The sequence below is a fragment of the Vitis riparia genome, chromosome 11 (genome assembly GCF_004353265.1).
Source record: "Vitis riparia cultivar Riparia Gloire de Montpellier isolate 1030 chromosome 11, EGFV_Vit.rip_1.0, whole genome shotgun sequence".
NCBI classification, from domain to species: Eukaryota; Viridiplantae; Streptophyta; class Magnoliopsida; order Vitales; family Vitaceae; genus Vitis; species Vitis riparia.
Window position 1 is genome coordinate 19474212 of NC_048441.1, and position 11139 is coordinate 19485350.

The window sequence follows — 11139 nt, forward strand, 5'->3', positions numbered from 1 at the left end:
GGATAGAGAGAGCTGAAAAGGAGAGGAGAGGAAGGTAGATTTCTCGTGTATATTATTCAATTAGCAACACCTCATAATTTATGTGAATCTCAAGAGAAAAAGTACAAAACAAACCACAACACACACCAGTCTGGCACCATCTACTCTAAATAAAAGAAATGTGATGAATTCTTTGACATCTCTTCCTCATCAACTTCAAGCAGAATCTGGGTTCCCTAGATTGGATTCCATTTTCCTTGTATCGTCTCTCCTGGAGATTTGCTTTATACTAAAGGTAGCTTCCTCTGTTTTTCTCAGTATTACTGGATTTGGGTTACCCCTTTATGGGTTCAGCTTGTTTCTTGATTCAATTTCTGGGTTCAAAGCATTCATCACCACTGCCTCTGCCTCGGTCTCTTCGACATTCAAGATTCAGTTATTCGGAAGCGTAACGTAACACCTAGTTCTAGAGTATATTCTCATAATTGGGGATTCATATAGGAGATTTCAACTCTTTGTAGATTGGTTTGGACGGCCAAAACCTTGTCACCTATCATTCTGATTGAGGAATTGAACACCCAACCTATGACACAGTAACAGTTTCTGCCGTAGGGTGTCAAAAAGGGCTTTTAGGGTTGGAATCGAGGCTTTGAGAATTAAGGGTAATTTAATTTCACTATTTTCTATTGGATATGATTGGCGCCAGGGTGCAGTGTAGAAAGTGGGAATGAAAATTTTATAATGAGTGAGGTAAGGTGGATGTTTGTCCATGGCCACCCCAGACAACAAACTAGCTGATCTAGTTGACATAGTGAAATCCTGGATTCCCCGGAGGACCGAGCCTGCCAATTTATCGAGGGACTTTTGGATGCCCGATAAGAGCTGTAGAGTATGTTATGAGTGTGACTCCCAGTTTACTGTATTTAACCGCAGGCATCATTGTCGGCTTTGTGGACGAGTATTTTGTGCCAAGTGTACTGCAAACTCAGTTCCAGCACCATCTGATGAGCCCAAGGCTGGTCCAGAAGATTGGGAGAGGATTAGGGTGTGTAATTTTTGCTTCAAGCAATGGGAGCAGGGGAAACTGACAGTTGATAATGGGATCCATGCATCCAGCCCGAGCCTCAGCCCATCTCCATCAGCTACAAGCTTGGCCAGCACAATGTCTAGTTGCACCTGTAACAGCACCGGCAGCACTGTCAGTTCAATTCCATACTCAACTGGACCTTACCAGCATGTCCAATATAGTTCTGGACTCAGCCCTCGTCAGTCTGCCCAAATGGATCCAGTTGCTGTTAAGCAAGACCAAATAACAGGCGGGAGCAGCACAAATCCTATTGAAGATGTAGCAGGTCCATCTGCTAATCAATACACCTTTTGCATCAACAGGTAAATTTTCCTAATATATCACTTTTTCAGGAACAGGGAAACTGTAGTTCTTAAATTGATGCAGCCTCTCCTTTTCCTTAACTCCTTTTAAAGTTTCAGATCTCATGCAAAAAGTAAAAAAAAAAAAAAAAAAAGAAAAGAAAATACATAATTTGGGTTCGGAAGGGAGCAAGAATTAATTAAGCTCTCATATTAAGTATTAACATTTTTTTTGCAAGTTCCTATGTGATGTTAAGTAATATTAGACAATTTTTAGTAGTGATTGAGTGACAAAGTCAGTAGATTCAGTACTTCCTGTCTTTTGTCTGAAGTTGACCAGGAAATAGTTTGGAGGTTGAAAGAATATATATACATTTAACGTTACTTAAGGATTTGACCTTTACTTCTAATTCCTCGACTTTGATAATTGGAATAGTTTACTAAAAGTTATTTTAATGGCCATCCTTCTTCAAGATTCTCCCAAATTTTCACTGCATATCAGATCACACATCTCAATTTTAAGCATGGCTTAAACCATGGTCATTCTGTTCTCATGTGTTTTTGTTACAATTATCAGTCTGCCACGTATTTCTAATTCTTGCTTATCCTTTGGTATCAGGAGTGATGATGAAGATGATGAATATGGTATTTATCAATCAGATTCTGAAACAAGGCATTTTTCTCAGGCTGATGAATATTATGATGCAGTCAATTTTGATGAGATTGAGAGTGTATATGGACCACATAAAGTGCATCCTGATGGAGATGACACAAAAAGCACAGACCATTCTCAAATACCTGAGAATTTTGATACACATAGTTTAGAAGGAATCAAGAATCATAGGGAAGAAGCAGAAAATAATGATAATGGTCATGAGTGTGAAGCTCCTCCTCCATATCATGTGGAATGTATGCATGCAGAACCAGTGGATTTCAACAATGGCATTCTCTGGCTCCCTCCAGAGCCAGAAGATGAAGAGGATGACAGAGAAGCTGCTTTATTTGATGATGAGGATGATGGGGAATCTACAGGAGAGTGGGGGCAGCTACACTCTTCAAGCAGCTTTGGTAGTGGGGAGTGCCGTAGCAAGGACAGGTCAAGTGAGGAGCATAGGACGGCCATGAAGAATGTGGTTGATGGACATTTTAGAGCTTTAGTAGCTCAGCTTTTGCAGGTTGAGAACCTACCTGTGGGTAAGGATGATGACAAAGAGAGTTGGTTAGAGATAATTACATCTTTGTCGTGGGAAGCTGCCACATTTCTAAAACCAGATACAAGCATAGGTGGAGGGATGGATCCTGGTGGTTATGTGAAAGTTAAATGCATAGCTTGTGGGCATCGTAGTGAGAGGTAAGCTCATTAGAATAAATGTTATGATGGCTTACCTTTAATCCTATCTAATGATGCAGCCCATGCTTCAATTAGCTCTCACTTTTATTGTTAGACCATCTTCCAAAGGCTCATAATTCTGCTCTTATATGAATGTTTAAACTCTCTTGCTTACTACTACTCAGTTCTGTTAGAAGTTATTGAACATTTAGCTATGCTTTAGGCATCCTTGTTTAGTATTCACCTTAAAACTAGTAAAACATTATCATTGCCTCTTCTAGATACATTTCTGTTTCTGGACCATTTAAATGTCAGAGATAAATATGGTAGTTCCCATTATGCTCAAATTTAGGTTTTTTTTCCCAGTTGTACCATCAGCACTTCTGTGTATCTTTTTCATTTTTGGATAAGTAAGATTTTATAAAATGAGTGCCAAAAAGAAGGTGCAACCCTGTATGTGGAATGTATATGAAGACCAGAAAACAAAAGATGCTTCACAAGCTTGGTAGTATTATTTTTGTATCTTTACATCTTTGATTTGCTAGGATTTTTCAGTCATGAAATACTCAACTTTCGAATTTTTGAGATGGTGAGATTTTATTGGTAACTGGAAGTAACTGTTAAGGAAACAACCAGAAAGAGGTGATTGCCTTTCTTTTTCTTGGTAGTAAATATACAACATCCATAATTTAATAGAAAGCGTCACCCCATATAGAGTGGAAAATGATGTCCTATTGCTAACTAGAGGATTCTGGATGACAATTGACAATCACCTTGCAAACACTTTAACTAGAGGATGCTGTCAATTTCTTTTTCTTTGTACTGATGAAATTTTAATTTCATATCTTCCAGTATGGTGGTTAAAGGAATTGTTTGTAAGAAAAATGTGGCTCATCGACGAATGACATCTAAAATAAGTAAACCACGTTTCCTACTCCTTGGAGGAGCTCTGGAGTATCAGCGGGTTTCTAATCACTTGTCAAGTTTTGATACTTTGTTGCAGCAGGTTTGGATTGTTTATCTTTTTCTTGTCTTTTCAAATATGTAAATTAAATCCCTAGGCTGTAAATATAACTCAGGGTATCAAGCCCCAACATATTCCTTCAATAATGTCTTATTGAGTGAATTGAGGAGTTTCTTGTTCTTATTGGTTATAACCCGTTTTCAGGAAATGGACCATTTGAAGATGGCAGTTGCAAAGATCAATGCTCATCACCCCAATGTTCTTTTGGTAGAGAAGTCAGTATCTCGATTTGCACAAGAGTATCTTCTGGAAAAGGATATATCACTTGTTCTGAATATCAAAAGGCCACTTTTAGAACGTATATCTCGCTGCACGGGTGCACAAATAGTCCCTTCAATTGATCATCTCACATCGCCAAAGCTGGGGTACTGTGACATATTCCATGTGGAGAAGTTTCTTGAAGAGCATGGGAGTGCTGGGCAAGATGGGAAGAAATTGGTGAAGACTTTGATGTTTTTTGAGGGTTGCCCAAAACCTTTGGGCTGTACTGTAAGTTTCAAATATATAAATAGATGTGCTTAAGTCTATTCTATTTTGGAATGAAAAAGCATTATCTTTTAGAGCCTATGGATGATAACTAGGACCTACAGTTTGTGCTTTTACAGTTTTACTTAGGATCTACACAACAAATGCCTTAGGCTGTACTTAGAAAATAGTGTAGCATTTGAATCCAGAGATTTGGGAAGAGTTGGCAAACAGGCTACTGAGGCCCTTGGGTTAGGTTTTTATTTATTTATTTTTTATTATATATATAAATGATCTAAATCTTACTCTGGATTGGTGGATTTTTTCTTTCTTCGGGTTATTCTGGAATGCCTGCATGTGATCCTACATTTTTGACACTTTAACTTATAGAAAGAATTGATGCTCATCTATTGCTTTTCTTTGTTTCAGATTTTGCTCAAGGGTGCTAATGGGGATGAGTTGAAGAAAGTGAAACATGTGATCCAGTATGGAGTTTTCGCAGCTTACCACTTAGCTCTTGAGACATCTTTTCTTGCTGATGAAGGTGCTTCTCTGCCGGAACTCCCTTTGAAGTCTCCAATAACAGTTGCATTACCTGATAAACCACTGAGTATTGACAGGTCCATCTCCACAATTCCTGGTTTCAGTTCCCCTGCCACTAGAACGCCTCAGGGCTCCCAAACTACCAGAGAACCAAAGAAATCCTATAATAACCGCATGTCAGATGGAGCCTCATCAACCAATGCTGCCCCCATTTGCAAATTGGAAGTGATGCAATCAACTTGTTTCTCAGATGGTCTTAACTCTGAAACACTGTACACAGAACCTGCCTCTAGCTCCAGCAAATCTTGTGCTTCATGCACTTCCTCATCCCCTTCAGGGCAAGAGTACTCAGTGGCTTACCATAATGAGGCATTCTCTAGTTGTGACTGCGAGGGTAATAAAGTGTGTCTGAATGGATCTTTTAAGAATGAAACTTCTATATCCAATAGTGGCCAAGGTATTTTGGATGTTTATTCGAGTTCTAATGGTTTTAGCACCTCAGAGGCACCGAGACAAGGTGTTGGCAGTAATCATGCTGACAGCAATGGATTGGCTGCAAATCAACTTGATATTTTGGAGTTGGAAACCTTGGAAAAGTATAATAATAATAATCACCATGAGGTGATGAGATCTTCAAAAGAAGAGTTTCCTCCCTCACCCTCTAATCATCAGAGCATTTTGGTGTCCTTGTCAACACGCTGTGTGCGGAAGGATACCGTGTGTGAGCGGGCACATCTCTTTCGAATAAAATATTATGGAAGCTCTGATAAGCCTTTAGGGCGGTTTTTACGAGAGCAGTTATTTGATCAGGTATTTTTTTTCTCTTCTTTTACATGATTATATACTTCTTTCCTTGTCAACCCTACAAGCACATTTTTACATTGACTAGATTCATTCCATTTATTAGAGTTATCGCTGCCGTTCATGCGATATGCCATCAGAAGCACATGTTCATTGTTATACACATCGTCAAGGCAGCCTTACTATTTCTGTGAAGAAGCTTCAAGGAATTGCTTTACCAGGGGAGCGAGAAGGAAAAATCTGGATGTGGCACAGGTGTCTGCTATGTCCTCGCATCAATGGGTTCCCTCCAGCAACACGCAGAGTAGTGATGTCTGATGCTGCATGGGGTTTGTCTTTTGGAAAATTTTTGGAACTCAGCTTTTCAAACCATGCTGCTGCAAGCAGAGTTGCTAGTTGCGGTCATTCCCTTCATAGGGATTGCCTACGGTTTTATGGGTATGCTTTCCCTTTAAACAATGTTTATGTTGTGATATCAAGGCTGATAAACTGTGTTGCTTTTTAACAACAGAATACTATGGACATGGCCTCGTGCAGGTCTGTTCCTTTTAGTCAATTCATCATCCTCTTGTGATCTAAAAGGTCAAGAACAAACCCAGTTGTCCCTAGAGGTATGGTGATACATGTGTATTCACTTGGACATGGAGTACAAACGAATTACTGACCCTTCAAATGCGATAAACACACTCTTGATCAGTCTGTGCCCATTACAAATTGATAACTTTTCTGAATTTCATATAAAGGTGCAAAAAATTATTTTAATGAATTACTATGCTTGAAAATCTTGTAAACAATGTATAAAGAACAGTAGAAAATGATATAGAACAATTTCATTAATGTTTGAAGAGAAGTGTGTTTTTCAGAGGTGAGGACAATATAGTTGTTTTGCTTGGTAATCAATTCTAGAGAAGGTAGTGTCAAATATTAAATAGCTGCTTCCTTTCTATGGTGCTCTTTTAATAGACTTCCTTTGTTTGCCTATCAAACAAAATATATATATATATATATATATATATATATATATATTAAATAGCTGTTGGATGTGCTATTGTGTTCTTGTTTTTGTTTAGCCTGCTAGATCCCACTTGGAGAATCTTGGGTTGAATTGACTCAGAGCCAGTAAGTTTATATATGCTCCATGTATCCCGAGACATCATACTCTTGAATAATCTTCTCCTTCATTTTTTAAGTTCAAATGGGTTCTTTCTAGGTCTTTGAGGGATTTGGCCCCTCTGCTGTGCACCAGTCATCAAGTTAGGCTTGCTTGGGCACCTTATCTCATATGGGTCCAGAAAGCGCCTGGGCTATTTAAAAACCCAGCTTCATCATCCATAGTTTCTATCTCTTCTTACTTTATTGTTTTACATGTGCAGTTTTGGAGGAATGGTTGCTTGCTTCTGCTATGCTTCAATTGATGTTCATTCCGTTTATCTTCCACCACCAAAACTTGAATTTAACTCTGATATTCAGGAGTGGATACAAAAGGAAGCAGATGAGGTTCATAATCACAACCCTTGGTTCCAATAGATCTTGTGGTTTAAGAATTCTCATTACTTATGGGGTGATTGATCCTGTGTAACAGGTGCACAACAGAGCAGAACTACTATTTACTGAAGTGTACAAAGCTCTCCGTCAGATATTGGAAAAAACATCAGGCACAGAATCACTGGATGGCATGAAAGCACCTGAATCAAGGCACCATATTGCAGAACTGGAAGTCATGCTAGAGAAGGAGAAAGGAGAATTTGAGGTATGTTTGTGATTTGTGGTTTTCCTTTTCTGCTCCTGTCCATTTATGAGCTAGATTGTAAAGAAAAAAAATTCTCTTTCCTTTATGCAATAGTAAACAATTTGAGATCTAATTCATTGGTATTGAAAAATTTTCCAATCATTTTATGTGCAATTAGGTATATTTATGTGCTAGCACTAAAGAAGCAAATCTGTTTCTTGCTGCAATTAGTTTACCCTGCCTTTCCTTTCAGGAGGAAGGGATATTACCATTTATGTTATCTGGTTTCTGATGGATAATTTGGCATTATTTTAGGAATCACTATGGAATGCACTACATAGGGAGGTGAAAGCTGGCCAACCTGCAGTTGATATTCTTGAGATTAATAGACTGCAAAGGCAGTTAGTCTTGCACTCTTATGTCTGGGACCAACGCTTAATATATGCAGCCAGCTTAGGTAGCAATAATCTCCAGGCAGGTCTGAGCAGTTCCACACTGAAACTGAAGGAGAAACCCCTCACTTCTGTTGAGAAGGTTGTTGATATGAATGTGACATCTAAGGCAGGTAAAGGCTTTAGTAGTCATGATTTGATTCTTCTGGATATGAACCCTAACATAGTCCTTAATCTAGGTGGAAAAGTTGGCCCTGTTAGCCAGCCTAGCAGAGTTCACAAAGGAAAAGACATGGATCAGGGTTTGAATAACAGGAAAGAGGCTGAGATTTGTCTTTCTTCTAGCTCAAATGTCAATGATCAAAGTGATCCTGTGGAATCTGGAAAAATTGTGAGAAGAGTCCTCTCAGATGGACAGGATCCTGTGGAATCTAGAAATCTTGTGAGAAGAGTCCTCTCGGATGGACATTTCCCAGTTATGGGAAACTTATCTGATACCCTAGATGCAGCATGGGCTGGTGAAAGTCATGCAGGAAGTAAAACATCTAAAGAGAATGGCTATCTATGTGCTGATACAGTGGTGGTAGGGTCTTTGGCTACAGTAGAACCAGTTGCAGCAGACTTAGAAATGGAAAACTGTACTAACCATCAAAGTGAGGTTGAGGTAGCTCATTCTCGTGGCTCTTCATCATCTATGAAGGGGCCTGAAAAAATGGAAAACTCCATGACACCACTGGGGGTGCCTTTTTCAAATTTCTCTTACATGTTCAGCAAGAATTCTTCATGGAATGCTCAAAAACTTGGTATAATTTGTGAGTATAATCCTGCATATGTCTTGTCATTTCGGGAGTTGGAACATCAAGGTGGTGCCAGGCTGCTTCTTCCTGTGGGTGTTAATGAAACAGTGGTGCCTGTTTATGATGATGAACCCACTAGTATTATCTCTTATGCACTTGTCTCACCAGATTATCATGCACAGGTGTCAAATGAGTTAGAGAGACATAAGGATAGTGGCGAATCTTCTGTCTCATTGCCAATGTTTGAGAATCTACTTTCACTTCACTCTTTTGATGAGACGGCTTCTGAATCCTATAAAAATCTTGTCTCTACTGATGAGAATATCTTATCCTTGTCCGGGTCTCGGAGCTCCTTAGTTTTGGACCCACTCTTATACACAAAAGATTTTCATGCCAGAGTCTCTTTCACTGATGATGGCTCACTTGGGAAGGTGAAGTACACTGTGACTTGTTACTATGCAAAACAGTTTTATGCCTTGAGGAAGACTTGTTGCCCTTCTGAATTAGATTTCATACGGTCACTTAGTCGTTGTAAGAAATGGGGGGCCCAGGGTGGCAAGAGCAATGTCTTCTTTGCAAAAACCCTGGATGATCGATTTATCATCAAACAGGTTACAAAAACAGAGCTGGAGTCCTTCATCAAGTTTGCACAGGCTTATTTTAAGTACTTATCTGAATCAATCAGCACTGGGAGTCCGACTTGCCTGGCAAAGATCCTGGGCATTTATCAGGTATTATTTATTAATTGTTCCATTTTCAGAAAGATTAAAGTTCTTACTAGTTTAACAATAATTGGAATCCTGAAAGATCTGAAACTGTCAATCTACTAAAGCCAATCTTCGAAATCGTAAATACATACGAGGCAGTCATTGCCTTTTCTTCTTCTTTCTTTGATGGAACTGCTGTAATCTTTCCCCTGTTAATCCAGCTATAAATGCAGTTTGAAGTTGTATGTTTAAGCGTGACTGATGAAAGTACTCCTAGATGTTTTTCTGATATCATCAATCAGGCTTCAGATTCATACTCTTGTCAAAGGCAATATGGTTTTATCCTGGCAAAAGTTTCCCTGACTGAAATCAGTAGAACACTTTATCTAGAAAATACATTTTTAATCATCTGTGAGAATGGGATGTTTGGGTAATTACAAATAATAGATTGGTATTCGACAGATGGTACTCCCTTGGTTCTCCTCTGTAATATGTCTCATTTCATATGAGTCTGTTGACATTCTTTTCAAGGTTGAGAAGTTAACCAAAGGGATATAGAAGTATTTTTCACTCAATTCCTCTATAATTTTCACCATATTTGTGTTACTCTCTCTCATTCTTTTGACATCAATCTAGTCTTGATCCGCTTCCTTTGTTGGTGGTTGTCTTGAAGGTTACATCAAAGCAACTTAAAGGAGGGAAAGAATCAAAGATGGATGTTTTGGTAATGGAGAATCTTCTTTACAGGCGTAATATTACACGGCTTTATGACCTAAAAGGATCGTCTCGATCACGTTATAATCCAGATTCAAGCGGGAGCAACAAAGTTCTGCTGGATCAGAACCTGATTGAGGCAATGCCAACTTCTCCTATTTTTGTGGGGAATAAGGCAAAGCGGTTGCTAGAGAGAGCTGTCTGGAATGATACTTCATTTCTTGCTGTAAGTTCAGAAACTAACTGCATGCCTCAAAGGTTTATAGGTCACCACATGCATAATCCTCCCCTTTGGTTTTGAATGGAGCCATTGCTGGAATTGCCTTTCCAGTAACTAACTATGATGCTTGGGAATGGTTGATTTTGCTAGAATCAGCTAATTTAATTATTTAGTTTTTTTCTTTTGATAGGTAAGAAAAATTAAGGCATTATAAACAAAAGGGGGTGCAACCCAGCATACAGGGGTATGCGAGTAACACCGAAGGCAACAAAAGGAATAAAACTGAAAAGACCGAATTGATTAGAGGAGATACTGTCTTCAAAATCTAGTATAGAAATTGACCTACCTTCCCAAAAGCCCTTGGTCAATGCAAATAATGTTTCAAGATTCTCTTGTTATAGACTCTAATTTGTTATCATTTTATGTTATTTCAGTCGATAGATGTAATGGACTACTCATTACTGGTTGGGGTGGATGAGGAAAAGCATGAACTGGTCCTTGGGATAATCGACTTTATGAGGCAATATACCTGGGACAAGCACCTTGAAACCTGGGTGAAGGCCTCAGGCATCCTTGGGGGGCCTAAAAATACAGCTCCCACTGTGATTTCACCAATACAGTACAAGAAGAGGTTCAGGAAAGCCATGTCTGCTTATTTTCTGATGGTTCCAGACCAGTGGTCACCAGTAATTATCGTTCCCAGTGGGTCACAATCAGACCTTTGTGAAGAAAACTCAACAGGTGGGCCTTCCTTTGATTGATGTCCCCACAAGTAAGTTGAGCATCAATATGTCGAAACTTATTCTTGGATAGCTCTGTTGATCGTTCATTAATGGGAGAAAAAAAAAAGAAAAAGGAAAAAAAAGAAGCTTTTCAGGGGTATGATGTTGGATTGGATGGTGTTCCTGTGGGTTTATTCTTGTTCTGTATAGATTTATATGTGTCTAAGAGTAATCCAAATTTTGATGTAATGTTCTTGTATGATTATTTTCCATATGTAAAGGTTGCATGTCTATGTTTTTTACATGTTTGCTCAACTAATTTGATCACATGAGAAATGGTGGTAGATT

The 11139-nt window shown here is 38.8% G+C and overlaps 1 protein-coding gene across 2 annotated transcripts; it reads left to right on the top strand.

The window, feature by feature from the left end:
• Positions 1–14: 14 nt before the first annotated feature.
• LOC117925016 (1-phosphatidylinositol-3-phosphate 5-kinase FAB1B) lies at positions 15–11107 on the top strand. Of its 2 annotated transcripts, XM_034843807.1 has the most exons (12): positions 15–1368; positions 1967–2698; positions 3530–3683; positions 3846–4190; positions 4596–5519; positions 5617–5948; positions 6884–7007; positions 7093–7260; positions 7555–7804; positions 7871–9159; positions 9809–10075; positions 10504–11107. In XM_034843807.1, the coding sequence occupies exons 1-12, from the start codon at positions 749–751 to the stop codon at positions 10828–10830; spliced, it is 5532 nt and encodes a 1843-aa protein (XP_034699698.1). In that variant the 5' UTR covers positions 15–748; the 3' UTR covers positions 10831–11107. The 2 variants fall into 2 exon arrangements, with proteins under 2 accessions (XP_034699698.1, XP_034699697.1); XM_034843806.1 differs by having other exon boundaries at positions 7555–9159.
• The last annotated feature ends 32 nt before the right edge of the window (positions 11108–11139 follow it).

Excerpts from the sequence above, each read along its gene's own strand:
- LOC117925016 (XM_034843806.1), top strand. The coding sequence starts at position 749 with ATGGCCACCCCAGACAACAAACTAGCTGATCTAGTTGACATAGTGAAA. Across the intron at positions 5,949-6,883 it reads GATTGCCTACGGTTTTATGG|TTTTGGAGGAATGGTTGCTT; the intron begins GTATGCTTTCCC and ends TTACATGTGCAG. Across the intron at positions 7,261-7,554 it reads AGGAGAAAGGAGAATTTGAG|GAATCACTATGGAATGCACT; the intron begins GTATGTTTGTGA and ends GCATTATTTTAG.